This window comes from Scyliorhinus canicula, chromosome 5 (assembly GCF_902713615.1).
Source record: "Scyliorhinus canicula chromosome 5, sScyCan1.1, whole genome shotgun sequence".
Taxonomy (NCBI): Eukaryota; Metazoa; Chordata; class Chondrichthyes; order Carcharhiniformes; family Scyliorhinidae; genus Scyliorhinus; species Scyliorhinus canicula.
Window position 1 is genome coordinate 176,457,326 of NC_052150.1, and position 15,424 is coordinate 176,472,749.

General features: G+C 45.6%; 1 protein-coding gene across 4 annotated transcripts in view; it reads right to left on the reverse strand.

Annotated features, from left to right (window-relative positions):
• Positions 1-15,424, reverse strand: part of LOC119966446 (rho GTPase-activating protein 21-like) — a 310,278-nt gene that overhangs the window by 129,680 nt on the left and 165,174 nt on the right. For all 4 annotated transcript variants that reach the window (XM_038798135.1, XM_038798139.1, XM_038798136.1 and 1 more), the window contains one exon: positions 4,520-4,574. In XM_038798135.1, the coding sequence (XP_038654063.1) occupies positions 4,520-4,574 (55 nt within the window). The remainder of the gene's footprint in view (positions 1-4,519; positions 4,575-15,424) is intronic.

Genomic DNA, 15,424 nt, shown 5'->3' on the forward strand with positions numbered 1-15,424 from the left:
GCAGAATTCGTTGACCCCATTGAGGAGCAAGGGTGTTGACAGCATTTGTGAAGGAGATGGGGGAAGTTTTTATATCCACGGGGTAGAGAGTATTCCTTTTTCGTCAATGCATAATGTATATTCGAGGATTGATTTCTTTATTATGGGAAGGTTGGTGTTATCGGGGGTGAGAAAAGCAGAATACTCGGCGATTGGTATTTCAGGTCATGCTCTGCACCTGGTGGATGTGGTCTTGGATAAGGGGCCTGCACAGAGGCTGGCGTGAAGTATGGATGTGGGGCTGCTTGTGTGAAGATGGCAAAGGTGATTGAGTTATGTGGGATTCAATAAAAACGGGGAGAATTTCTGGCTAAAAGTGCGCATCGTGGGTAAAAAGTACCTTAAAAAGGCACAATTTTCTTTCTGGGGGAGCAGGTGCAGGATCGAGCCCAAGCCCATCCCTTCTCTGGAAATTGTTCGGAGGTGGCCACAGGGGATGCCGCGTGCCATGGTGGGCTGGCTAAAAGATAGTCTCGGTTCCCCAGGACTTTGCCCCAGTTTTGTTTGGCATTCGGCCTTCTGATCCTCATCCCTCAGATCCCCTCAACACCCTACCCACTCCCCATACTCCATGCCAACACCCTCATCGCAATGGTTCCTCATACCACCTATGCCAACTCATAACACCTCCATGTCCATGCACTCAGCATTCATTCCATACACTCAGCATTCATTCCATACAGAACCAAATAACTCTTATAGTAACAATGGAATTTGTGGAAAATTTTAAAACATCTGTTCATAACTTTAGAAACTGCTTTTAATACGACTCTTCTAAAAGTGTCTATCAACCAGACTTTAGGAGCAAAGATCTTCAATAATATCACTGAGATTAGAGGTAATAGAAAAAGACGAAGCCAAAATCAGATTTCTCAGCAGAAAAGCTGGCAACTTGACTATCAGAACAAAAGACAGGCAATAAAGTTTCTTAGAATTTCTAAGTGATGGCTTTGGCAAAGAAAAGCAGTGAAAGTTGAAGGAGGCAATAAGACAACATTTAATCTGTATATACTACAAAGATATTTTACCAATTAAATAAATCAATAATTTTACAGTAATCTTTGCAAAATTGATAATCCTTTGAGCAAATGAGATCATAAAACAAATACACTGGCCATTAGGATTAATATGGCAGCCATAGCTAAAATAATACAATTTAAAAAATCCTCACACTAGTTGTTTAGAGTAAGGTGCAATTTCATTCATAGGCCTAAATGACTATCCTTTAAATGTGGTTCTTATGGTTGATTTGAAAGCCTTGTTATTGTTTTACTTCCATGTAGCATTCAAATTCCATGAAACAGATACATACCAATGTCATATTATTACAAACAGCTCATTACTTCCCAAAAAAATTTATCAAGAATGACTAATGAATTCACTCACATCCTCAGAATTATTTTTAGGGATTAACTGTTGAGTAAAGTTTGCAGAAAGACAAATGCAATGCACATTTAACAATAATAATAGTAATAATCGCTTATTGTCACAAGTAGGCTTTAATGGAGTTACTGTGAAAAGCCCCTAGTCGCCACATTTCGGGGAGGCTGGTACGGGAATTGAACCCATGCTGCTGCCTTGTTCTGCATTACAAGCCAGCTATTTAGCCCAGTGTGCTAAACCAGCCCCATAAAATGAAAATCGCTTATTGTCACAAGTAGGCTTCAAATGAAATTACTGTGAAAAGCCCCTAGTTGCCACATTCCGGCGCCTGTTCAGGGAGGCTGGTACGGGAATTGAACCGTGCTGCTGGCCTTGGTCTGCTTTACAAGCCAGCTATGTCGCCCACTGTTCTAAACCAGCCCGTATCCTCTTATTTTATAGAGAAAATAAACACTGTCAGCCAGAGGAAATAATAAAGCGCTTTGAGAAATATGGATTTAAAAGAGATCAACAGGCCTTCAGGAAAGGGAGCAGTTAGCTAAATTTGAAGATCATTAAGTTGAAGCTCATGGAAATGAAGGCAAAAATTTGAAAATTGGCTGAGGGATAGGAAGCGGAAAGTAGGAGATACTCTGGCTAGTGGAGCCTCAATTATTCACCTTATTTAGTAATAGATCAAATGATGGGATAGAAAGGTATAATAATAATTTTTTATTATTGTCACAAGTAGGCTTACATTAACACTGCAATGAAGTTACTATGAAAATCCCCTAGTTGCCACAATCTGGCGTTCGGGTACATTGAGGGAGGATTCAGAGTGTCACTTCACCTAACAAGATCTTTCGGAACTTGTGGGAGGAAACCCAAGGAGACACAGGGAAAGAGTGCAGACTCCGCAGACAGTGACCCAAGCCAGAATCGAACCTGGGACCCTGCCACTGTGAAGCAACAGTGTAACCACTGTGCTGCCGTGCTGCCCGTTTAAGTGAATGGACAACACTGTGGTAAATAGATTTCAATGTATGCAAATATGAAGCTATCCACTATACAAAGAGCATAGACCTATGCTAAAGAGGACAGAGCAGGGTACTTTACGATGAAAAGCTAGAAACCGTGGAAGTCCGAAGAGTATTGAAGGTCCAGGTTTATAGATCATTAAAATGTCATGAATGGGTGCAGAAAATAATTAAAAGGACTAATGCAATGCTGGCTTTTATGTCTAGAGGGCTAGAACACAAGAGGATAGAAGACACACCTCAGCTCTGCAAAGCCATGGGTCGACCACACCTGCAGTACAGTAAGCATGTCAAGAAGAATGGAGTAAGAAGTCTTACAACACCAGGTTAAAGTCCAACAGGTTTGTTTCAAACACGAGCTTTCGGAGCACGGCTCCTTCTTCAGGTGAATGGAAAGGCTTGTTCCAGAAATGTTTATATAGACACAGTCAGAGATGCCCCGGAATGCGAGCACCTGCAGGCAATCAAATCATCAAAGCTTTTTTGCATCTTTGTAGAAACTGAATGTCAGTGTCTATATGCGCGTGTTTGAAACAAACCTGTTGGACTTTAACCTGGTGTTGTAAGACTTCTTACTGTGCTCACCCCAGTCCAACGCCGGCATCTCCACATCATGGCTACCATTGACACCGCAAACTGCCGGCTCAAAGTGGAGAGGATCTCCAGGAAGATCGCGCATATAGACACTGACATTCAGTTTCTACAAAGATGCAAAAAAGCTTTGATGATTTGATTGCCTGCAGGTGCTCGCATTCCGGGGCATCTCTGACTGTGTCTATATAAACATTTCTGGAACAAGCCTTTCCATTCACCTGAAGAAGGAGCCGTGCTCCGAAAGCTCGTGTTTGAAACAAACCTGTTGGACTTTAACCTGGTGTTGTAAGACTTCTTACTGTGCTCACCCCAGTCCAACGCCGGCATCTCCACATCAAGAAGAATGGAAGCAATGCAGCATGGATTTACTGGAATGATGCCCAGATCCCAAGGAGGGATTACATACAAAGTATGGTTTTAAACAGTGATTTGATCAGTTTACAAGATATCAAGGGGAACAGATACAGAAGATAAAAGTAAACTATTTCTACTGATTGGGCAGTCCAGAAGGACCATTGTATAAAGATTAGATCCATACTTTCAGGAATTAATAAATAAACATTTTTCACACAAACTTTGTTAGAAGTTTGGAATTCTCTTCCAAAAACAGCAACTGATGCTAGATCTATTGTTAACTTTAAATTTGAGATTAATAGATTTTTAATCACCATCGGTACAAGGAATATGCAGCAATGGTGAGTATCTGGAGTTGGATCACAGGTCAGCGATGATCTCACTGAATGGTAGGACAAGCTCCAAATATAAATGGATTACTTCTGCTCCAGTGGGAACATTATTCCTAGTTTCGGATTATGGTGTGCCCAGTAACTGGAACTGACAACAGTTGCATCAGGGAGATCTGAGCCTGTAAACTAGCTATCCCAATATAGACTCATCTTACCAGGGAGAAGCAAGCCGAAGTGGTGTACAGAAAACAAGAAATGTAGTCCCAATTCCTACCAGTATCCCATTATTCTCGATGTGGAGATGCCGGCGTTGGACTGGGGTGAGCACAGTAAGAAGTCTTACAACACCAGGTTAAAGTCCAACAGGTTTGTTTCAAACACGAGCTTTCGGAGCACGGCTGAAGAAGGAGCCTTGCTCCGAAAGCTCGTGTTTGAAACAAACCTGTTGGACTTTAACCTGGTGTTGTAAGACTTCTTACTGTGCCCATTATTCTCAAAAGCTTTTGCAATGATTGAGGACACAGATAATGGAAGCACTTAAAATTATGTTTCGTACATAGCATTTCAAATATGTCAGATAAAATTTTACTGCAAAAGGAATTTTAAGCTGGAATTTGATATCCAAATAAAGACCGAGGTAGCTAAAGATGAATATTGGATGTTATAATAGAGCTTCGAAAAAGTCCACCAATGACCAAAAATCTGAGCAATCTGCTTATATTGATATCAGCAAAGCAGAGAGATTTCAACTCACAACCAAACCCACCTTGTGAGCAACGAGCTGAATGCTATATAACTTACCAACTGCAGGATGTCTTCATCTTTTGGCATAACACAAAGCTCCAGCACAGAGTTACTGTAAAAAAAGGATAAACAGATGCATTCATTACTTCTGTTTGTCATCAACAGCTACACAATGCTAGGCAGACTAATAGTTAAATTATAGGTATTTGATTCTAAGCCTCAATTTCAATCTTCTCAACTGGCAGTCTGTCTGCACTTAAAACCATGCTTTGTATGTAATCCCTCCTTGGGAGCCGTTTCTGAAGCAAGTGTCCAACATGGGGGGGAAGCTAATACAGCTTTCTTTTATCTATGCCCATGCAACTCATACTCTCTCCCACACCCCCATCCCCAAAGTCACTGAAGCATGAAGCAAACAGTAAAAGCCACAGACACAGGACTGCATTCAAGTGTTAATTGAGTTCAACCATGGCTCAGTGGGCAGCACTCCTACTTTTGAGTCAGAGGGTTGTGGGTTCAAGTATAATTCCAGAGATTTGAACAAAGCTAAAATCTATGCCAACACTCCAGTGCAGCACCATAGAATCCCTACAGTGCAGGAGGCCATTCAGCCCATCGAGCCAGCACTGACCCTCTGAAAGAGCACCCTACCAAAGCCCATTCATCCGCCCTATCCCTGTAACCCTGCCAAACCGACACATATTTGAAGACTAAGGGGCAACTTTAGCATGGCCAATCCACCTAACCTGCGCATCTTTAGATAAAACCAAATTACTGCGGATGCTGGAATCTGAAACGAAAGAGAAAATGCTGGAAAATCTCACTGTGGTGAATGTGTAACCACTATAAATTCATACTGTATATTACTGTGTCCCTGTGGGCTCCATCTGTGAGCCGTTGTGCGGCTCTGCCCACAGGGGGAGCATGCACAGGGCTCCGCCCCCAGCAGGAAGTATAAGTGCTGCAGTCCTACAAGTCCGCCCTCAGTTCAGTTTAGTCGCAGGCAAGCTCAGTTGTAAGCCGATTAAAGCCACAGTTTACTTCACTCGTGTCTTTGAATGAATTGATGGTCGCATCAATTTAATCGACTTAAAAAAACTACTATGGAATCAGCCCTCAAACCTGAACGATTGGAACTCGAACCATAGGCCGCAGAAGCAAAATATTTTTTTTCGCATTGGCTTTGGTGCTTCAAGGCCTACCTGGCTGCGTCGACTACCTCCTCTGTTACAGAAGAACAGAAACGCAGTCTTCTCTACGCACGGGTGAGCCATTTGATGTAACTTACTCTTATACTGAGGCCCTCGCGATATTCAACCGCCTTTACGTGCGGCCCATGAATGAAGTCTACGCGCGGCACATCTTTACAACTCGCCGCCAGCGCCCTGCAGAGTCGCTAGAAGATTACCTGCGCGACCTTAAAGCTCTAGCATGAGAATGTAACTTCCAGGCCGTGACAGCTTCCCAGCACATGGAACTCGCCGTCCAAGACGTGTATGTTGCAGGGGTCCGATCCAATTATGTGAGGCAGTGTCTTCTCGAGAAAGGGGCCGAGGACCTGGAGGACACGTCCAAAGTTTAAATGTGTTCCCGCCTGATCACGCAATCCCATCGTGGACCCCTGACCAGAGAAGCCCCAGGCCTGCGCCGCGCGGCCTCCCGCTCACCACGGAGGGCTATCGTGCCACTTTTGCGGCCAGCCCCAACACTCCCGGGCAGCACTGCCCGGCCCGCAACGCGACCTGCAGCAGCTGCGGGCGGAAAGGGCACTTTGCTAAGGCCTGCCTGGCCAAAGCTAAAAACTCTAACTCGAACCCTAACCCTCGCTCCCCCAACTCGCAGGCCCGCAGACCCCGCAATGTGGCAGCGTGTCTGCCGACTCCGCACAACATGTGCGACTAATGGGGGCCGCCATCTTGGCAATCCACCTCCACGCGGCCGGCCATGTGCGATTCATGGGGGCCGCCATCTTGGGCATCATCTTCCTCGCCGCCCGCCACGTGCGATCCACGGGGCGGCCATCTTGGACACCATCTTCCTCGCCGCCCACTGCGTGCAATCAACGGGGGCCGCCATCTTGGCCATCACCCGATATGCCACTCGACTACTACGACCTCTGCAGACAGTCATCACGGGGCCGCTCCAGCACCGCCGACCATGCCACCGACTAATCGCAGCTCAATGCAGTCACTTTGGACCAGTCGCAGCCAAACCACCTCAAGAGCTCCATGATGTCCGTCCAAATCAACGGATACGAGACACCGTGCCTCTTCGACTCCGGGAGCACCGAGAGCTTCATTCACCCATATCTGGTAAGGCGCTGCTCGCTCCCGATATTTCCGACACAGCAAACTATCTCCCTCGCCTCGGGGTCGCACTCCGTTCAGATACAAGGGCGCACTATTGCGACGTTAACAATACAGGGCGCCAACTACACCAACTTCCAACTGTATGCACTCCCAGACCTCTGCGCCCCCCTCCTCCTAGGACTGGACTTCCAGTGCAACCTCAGGAGCCTAACACTCAGCTTCAGCGGACCCCTTCCCCCACTCACTATATGCAGTCTAGTAACTCTAAAAATCGACCTCCCTCTACTCTTCGCTAATCTCACTGCCAACTGCAGACCAATGGCCACTCGCAGCAGGAGGTATAGCCTGCAGGACAGGGTGTTTATTAGATCCGAAGTCCAGCATCTCTTACGTGAGGGAGTCATAGAGGCCAGTAATAGCCCCTGGAGAGCTCAAGTGGGGGTCGTCAAGACCGGGGAAAAGTTCCGAATGGTGGTTGATTACAGCCAGACCATTAACCGGTTCACGCACCTCGATGCGTACCCCCTCCCCCGGATTGCAGACATGGTAAATCAGATCGCCCAGTACCGCATATTCTCCACGGTGGATCTGATGTCTGCATACCACCAGCTCCCAATCCACCCGGAGGATGGCCACTACACGGCGTTTGAGGCAGACGGCCGCCTCTTCCATTTCCTCCGGGTTCCCTTTGGCGTCACGAACGGGGTTTCGGTGTTCCAACGAGCAATGGACCGAATGGTGGACCAGTACGGGCTGCGGGCCACGTTTCCATACTTGGATAGCGTCACCATCTGCGGCCAAGACCAGCAGGACCACGACACCAACCTCCACCGATTTCTCCAAACCGCCCAAAAACTCAACCTCACCTATAATAAAGGAGAAATGCATTTTCCGCACAACCAGACTAGCCATCCTCGGCTACGTCGTGGAAAACGGGGTCCTAGAACCCGACCCTGACCGTATGCGCCCCCTCTTACAACTCCCTCACTGTTCCAGGGCCCTCAAGAGGTGCCTCGGATTTTTCTCATACTACGCCCAGTGGGTCCCCCAGTATGCGGACAAAGCCTGGCCTCTATTTAAGGCTACACTCGTCCCACTGTCAGCCGAGGCTCGCCAGGCCTTCAACTGCATCAAGGCGGACATCGCCAAAGCCGCCATGCAGGCGGTAGATGAATCCGTCCCATTCCAGATGGAGTGCGACGCCTCAGAGGTCGCTCTTGCTGCCACACTGAACCAGGCAGGTAGGCCAGTAGCATTCTTTTCCCGAACCCTCTCCGCTTCGGAACTTCGACACTCCTCAGTCGAAAAGGAAGCTCAAGCCATTGTGGAAGCCGTACGGCATTGGAGGCACTACCTCGCTGGTAGGAGGTTTACCCTCATCACCGACCAGAGATCGGTTGCTTTTATGTTTGATAACTCGCAGCGGGGCGAAATCAAGAATGACAACATCTTGCGGTGGAGGATCAAACTCTCCACCTATAATTATATCGTATACCGTCCTGGGAAGCTCAACGAGCCCTCAGATGCCCTGTCCCGCGGCACATGCGCCAGCGCGCAAGACGACCGACTACAGGCTATCCACAATGACCTCTGCCACCCAGGGATCACCCGGCTCGCCCACTACATCAAGACCCGCAATCTGCCTTTCTCCACCGAGGAGGTTAAAGCTGTCACCAGGAATTGCCCGATCTGGGCGGAGTGTAAACCGCACTTCTATAGACCAGACAAGGACCACCTGGTAAAGGCATCCCGGCCCTTTGAACGACTGAGTATTGATTTCAAAGGGCCCTTCCCCTCGACCAACCGTAACATCTACTTTCTCAATATTATAGATGAATTCTCCCGTTTCTCGTTTGCCATCCCATGCCCCGATATGACCTCCCATACAGTCATCAGAGCCCTGCACAGTGTCTTCACCCTGTTCGGTTTCCCCAGCTACGTCCACAGTGTCAGGGGTTCGTCCTTCATGAGCGACGAACTGCGTCAGTACCTGCTCGGCAAGGGCATCGCCTCGAGCAGGACTACCAGCTATAACCCCAGGGGGAACGGGCAGGTGGAGAGGGAGAATGCGACGGTCTGGAAGACAATCCTACTGACCCTACGGTCCAGGAATCTCCCAACCTCCCATTGGCAGGAGGTCCTCCCCGACGCGCTCCATGCAATTAGGCCCCTCCTTTGTACGGCCACAAATCAGACTCCTCACGATCGATTATTTGTCTTCCCTAGGGGCACTACCACGGGGGCCTCGCTTCCATCCTGGTTGCGGACACCGGGCCCTGTCCTCCTTCGGAAGCACATCCGGACACATAAAACAGACCCCCTGGTAGAGAGGGTCCTGCTCCTACACTCAAACCCCCACTACGCGATGGCCGACAGGACACCGTTTCTCTCCAGGACCTGGCACCTGCAGGATCTACTACTACCACCAAGGTACCCCCCCACACTACACCCCAACCGACCTCCCACGCCCTGCGCCCCTGCACCTACTTGCTTCCTGCGCCCCCTTTCACCCGTCACACCAGTCCGCAGGAAAGAAGCTCTGGAAGAACCACCCCCGGAGTACACCCTCGGATTCGCACCGAACATCTGTCCACAGCTATCCGAAGCGGCTGCAACTCTAGTGCTCCGTCCGTCTCAACGCACGATTCGAGCGCCGGACCGACTGAACTTATAGACCTGTCACCCCCGCCGGACTTGATTTTTTTAACAGGGGGTGAATGTGGTGAATGTGTAACCACTAAAAATTCACATTGCACATTACTGTGTCCCTGTGGGCTCCATCTGTGAGCCGTTGCGCGGCTCTGCCCACAGGAGGAGATGAGGAGCATGTACAGGGCTCTGCCCTTGGCTCCGCCCCCAGCATGAAATATAAGTGCTGCGGTCCTACGAGTCCGCCCTCCGTTCAGTTTAGTCGCAGGCAAGCTCAGTTGTAAGCCGATTAAAGCCACAGTTTACTTCACTCGTGTCTTTGAATGAATTGATGGTCGCATCACTCAGCAAGTCTGGCAGCATCTGTAGGGAGAGAAAAGATCTATCCAGCTTTCCTTAACCTTTCTCCTCTTTGCTTCCCCCTTCCCTCCCCCCACACCATCAGTTCACCCTCTGATGTTAGCTTCTCTGCTGTTTGACCTTTCACATCTTTTGTCCTCTCTGGGGACTGCCATTAGCACTCTTTCCCCTTAGTTCCTGTGGCCATTAGCACCCAGTTTCCCTGGGATGTGGCTATGACTCATCTTTCATTCTCACTCCACAGTATAAATATTTCCCTCTTTATCTGTTAGCTTTGACAAAGAGTCATCGGACTCGAAACGTTAGCTCTTTTCTCTCCCTACAGATGCTGCCAGACTTGCTGAGATTTTCGAGCATTTTCTCTTTCGCTGCGCATCTTTGGACTGTGGGAGGAAACTGGAGCATCCGGAGGAAATACTGGGAGAATGTGCAAATTCTACACAAGGTCACCCAAGGCTGGAATTGAACCTGTGTCCGTAGCGCTGTGAAGCAGTGTTGCACTATCAATGCAATGTTTACCGGAAGACGTATATATATATATATATATATACACACATGTGTCCTATCAAAATAAATAAACCCACAGCACTATTCCAAAGAAGATGGATATCCTGGCCAATATTGCCCTCAACCAAGAATCACAAACAGATTTAATTAGCTGTTTATCAGATTGATTTTGTGCATCTTCTAACGGGCATTTCCAACCCCACAACAGGACAACGCTTCATCAGCTATAAAAAGCATTGGGACATGGGGAGGTTGTAAAAGAACACTATATAAACTAAAGTTCTTTCTTTAATCGTTATGTCTTACCTGTTTTAAACTTGAGAATATGCAAGATAGTGTACACAATGTTAACAGTTGGGGTTAAATATCTGGTATTTAGCAGAACTGTCTAGGGAAGTGATGTTTACCTGCATTTTGGTAACACTGCTTTCAGTAAGATTTGGCATCATGCCAGTTCTAATGAAAGGTCACCGACATGAAACATAAACCGTTTTCAGTTTTTAATGTGAGATCAACAAAACCGCAGAGGCGAAAACTGGGGTCTGGCAGACTGAAGGATCAATAGAGATAAATTCCAGTCATAAAAACACCTATCAACCTTTGCTTTTTGCCTCTAACCCAATTTTGGTTTTAATTTGCCACCTTGCCTTGATTCGCAGGGGTTTTTACTTTATTTTCATGACCAGTGTGCCAGTGTGATCTTATCAAAAAACTTGCTAAAATCCATATACATTATATCAAATTCACTACCTTCAACAACATTCCTTGTTCCTGGTGGTAACTGTAAAGCCAAACCTTGTGATTAAAAGGTCTGAGTAACTGAGTCAATCGGATTCTATGTTGGAATGGCTAAAACAAGTTTCAAGGATAACTGTTCATGAGTACACATGATCAGAAAACACTATTGTTATTCGTCTTCTTACAATGGAGGTTCATAACATTATGTCTTAGAACCAAATCCTTTGTTTTATAAGATTATAATAGTTTGGACAGTAGCTTTAAATGTACGGTATAGGAAGGGGGTGATGTGATCTGTACTGGAACCTGCCCGGAAGTAGGCCTGGGTGGTTTAGGTACAGATCAAAGGGAATTGTTGTTTTATTGAAGAAGGTGCAAGGTATTTACATTTTCAGACAATATCAGCAGTGTCTATATCTACAATGAGTAGATTCCGAATCCCTCAAAGTCCCAGAGAAGTGTTGGGTATCAAGTTATAATCAGTGGTGCTGTAACTATCCATTTATTTCGAAGGTGAAAGGGAGTTGGGATCAAATATAACGAATCAGTGTTTCTACTTGGATACAATGCTAATGTGTTTCCCCCATGTGTTGCCTTGGGGAAGAGGGTAGAAGAAGCCGTTTTGGGATCAGGTTGCAGGCTTTCCTAAAAACCCTGGAATATCACAGACAGACTGGAGCCAACTGAGAAACAAAAAGCAGCCAGCACCTTAAGCAGTGAAAACACTGACTCTATACTGTTAGGATACCAGACCGGATCACAATATTTGTTAGGAAACCAGGTGAGAATCACAAATCATTTTTAAAACTTGTAAAACTGTGAGGAAAGAATACTTCACCCCAGGAACGACGACTCCGACCAATAGGTATCTTTTATGTTATAACACATTTTAGTTTAAACACGGAATTAATCACATTATCAAAGAAATGGCTTTACAATTATCAGTTAAGCAGTTCTTAAACACAAGGAAAAACCTAAACTTACTATCTATACCTGCCACTAACTCCAATTAAGCAATCCAATGCAGTTCAAATTCCACTTATCAATAAAGTTAACAAAACAGGTTACATGCTTAGCAGTGAAGAGACATTTGGAGAGAGTTCCTTTCAAGAGTAGATCCAGTATACTTCTGCACAACCTAACAGCATTTGGTAAAACTGCTATTCAACTTAAAATCCTATAACAGCCTGAAAAGCTAAAGACAGACCTGGCTCCTCCCATTAATTACATCACGTGTATCCCATTAAGTTCCATGACCTACTTAGCTAGGACTAAGCGCCACTAAGATGGCCACCTGCAAAGGACCATGGAAATTATGGTCAACCCAGGACTCAGACAGATACAGAGCCTATGTGTATCCGAAACACAGGTAACCAGGCCTGATCGAAATCCCCGCTCGTTTACATTTCAATGGCCCATTTTCCCAGGACAATAGAACTCCAATCAAGCAACAGGTAGAGCCAGACTGATTGGCGCCACTCCCTTCACTCAGAAAGCCCAACTGCAAAGGTCAATGACCGCTAAAGACCCGCCCAGCTGCCAAGGCACCCACCCCTTTATTGGCCAATATCGAAGACAGTGATCAAAGCCCTGTCGAACTATTGGGTCCAAGGTTAAGGACCGCCCCAAAGAGCACGAAATCCCAGAGGGATAAAAGAGGACACAGCCATGTGTTCTGTCTCTTTTGGATCCAGCCTGTGCCAACCCAATTGCAGCAGGAACAGCCAGCCAAGTTCAAGACCAACGATCGCTACCTGACGGATGAGCCCAGCAGAGACAGAGCCACTTACTTCGAACCAGCCACGTGAAATCCAGATAAAGGCCTTATCCATTTGCACAGTGCCAGTTGCCCTGAAGTTAAGTATAGGTTATTGTAGCTGATAGGTGTAGTTTAACTCATAGTAGATATTTTGTTTGCATGTCGACATAACTCTTGTGTATATAAATAAACCATCTTTTAAACTAACTAACTGGTTATGGTCATTTGATCGAAATAAGGAAAAGCTTGTGGTTCACCAACATTATTAACAAAGCAACACCACTCCCCCCATAAATTATCTACACTGCAGGTAATCTCCAGCAATCAAAACACAATTCCATTAGTTCTTCATCTGTAACTAAGTGGTTGGTATCAATCATTACCTCACCCTTTACGACTCTTTAATTACAGCAGTAGCAAGCACAGTCTGGGTACCTTAACCTAGGTTCCTTAATAATATTATGTCTTAACCCAGGCATTTAAAAACATTACTGCAACAGATAAAGAAGATAACATATAACAATTTCTACATTCATCAAAATACTCATGTAGGATGCAGGTGAGAGCTTGCGATTCAAATTGAAGACTGACTTTGTGAGGAATTAAAAAGGAGGCTGAAAGATTTTTGTAGCTTGGAGTTAGAAGAAGAAATTTACAGTTTAACTTCACAGTAAGAAATGTTTCGAGGATTAGAGGTTACCTGGCCGGGGAAGTAAAAAGGAAGCAACCCATTGGGAACAACTGTGCACTATTTGATGTGAGAACTGCAATTACATGGAAATGTACGGTCTGATAAGTAACAAGGAACTATTTATTTCTGTGGCTTAAAGTACAAATTGCCTACAAAAGAATCTAACGTTTAGTCAATAGCGTTTTTTAGTCATTTGAGACAGTGGAAGTTTAAAAATGTCAAAACTTGACAGGTCATTCTTTCAGCGAATAACTGAGAGTTCAAATCTTTATTTTAAAAAGTTAACAGTCTCTACAGAGATCGTGCCCAACCAATATAAGAAGGCACCTTGATTCTTCACCACAGAGCATCAGTTGAGATAACATTGGTGAAAATTAATATCCCACTCCTTGTGTTTCATCCACTTTTAAAAGTAAACAAATTTCATACATTATAATTATAGTGCAGAAAAGTAACTATTGCATGTCAGATTTCTCTGCTGAAAACTAGAACAGTGTTAATGAAGAACCAGAGTACTATGTTGATGAAAAATACTGAAGTAGACTGTTTTTATACGTATGACATTTTGAACTCCCCTTTGAAAAAGGACTTTCACTATGGAGTACTTATTGGCACTAAAGCTGTGAGGTAGGGTAGCGTGGGGAGGGAAGAAATGCTTTACATTGATTGTACTTCATTATAACAGCATTCCAGCATTTACTTTAGCACATACTAACAGGAGGTGTCCTTTGGATATAACCACACTTCAAGTTGCAATGAAGGAACAGTAACATGCTAACTTGTGCCTCCCACTTACCAACTATGAGAGCAGAATTAATAAATGAATAATTAATAATCGCTTAGGGTAGCAAGAGGAAAGGGTTGGCCCACTGAAGACAGGGGAGGGAATCTATGTGTGGAGCCAGAGGAAATGGGCAAGGTACTAAATAAATACTTTGCCTCAGTATTCACCAAAGAGAAGGTATTGGTGGATGTTGAGTCTGGAGAAAGGTGTGCAGATAGCCTGGGTCACATTGAGATCCAAAAAGATGAGGAGTTGGGTGTTTTGAACAATATTAAGGTAGACAAGTCTCCAGGGCCGGATGGGATCTACCCCAGAATACTGAAGGAGGCTAGAGAGGAAATTGCTGAGGCCTTGACAGAAATCTTTGGATCCTCACTGTCTTCAGGTGATGTCCCAGAGGACTGGAGAATAGCCAATGTTGTTCTTTTGTTTAAGACGGATAGCAAGGATAATCTAGGGAACTACAGGTCGGTGAGCCTTACGTCAGTGGTAGGGAAATTACTGGAGAAAATTCTTCGAGACAGGATCTACTCCCATTTGGAAGCAAGTGGACGTATTAGCGAGATGCAGCACGGTTTTGTGAAGGGGAGGTCGTGTCTCACTAACTTGATAAGAGTTTTTCGAGGTCACAAAAATGATTGACGCAGGTAGGACAGTGGATGTTCTCTATATGGACTTCAGTAAGGCCTTTGACAAGGTCCCTCATGGCAGACTGGTATAAAAGGTGAAGTCACACAGGATCAGGGGTGAGCTGGCAAGGTGGATACAGAACTGGCTCGGTCATAGAAGCCAGAGAGTAGCCATGGAACGGTGCTTTTCTGATCGGAGGGCTATGACTAGTGGTGTTCCGCAGGGATCAGTGCTGGGACCTTTGCTGTTCATAGTATATATAAATGATTTGGAGGAAAATGTAACTGGTCTGATTAGTAAGTTTGCGGACGACACAAAGGTTGGTGGAACTACGGACAGCGATGAGGACTGTCAGAGGATACAGCAGGATTTAGATTGGCTGGAGACTTGGGCGGAGAGATAGCAGATGAAGTTTAATCCAGACAAATGTGAGATAATGCATTTTGGAAGGTCTAATACAGGTAGGGAATATACAGTGAATGGTAGAACCCTCAAGAGTATTGACAGTCAGAGAGATCTACGTGTACAGGTCCAC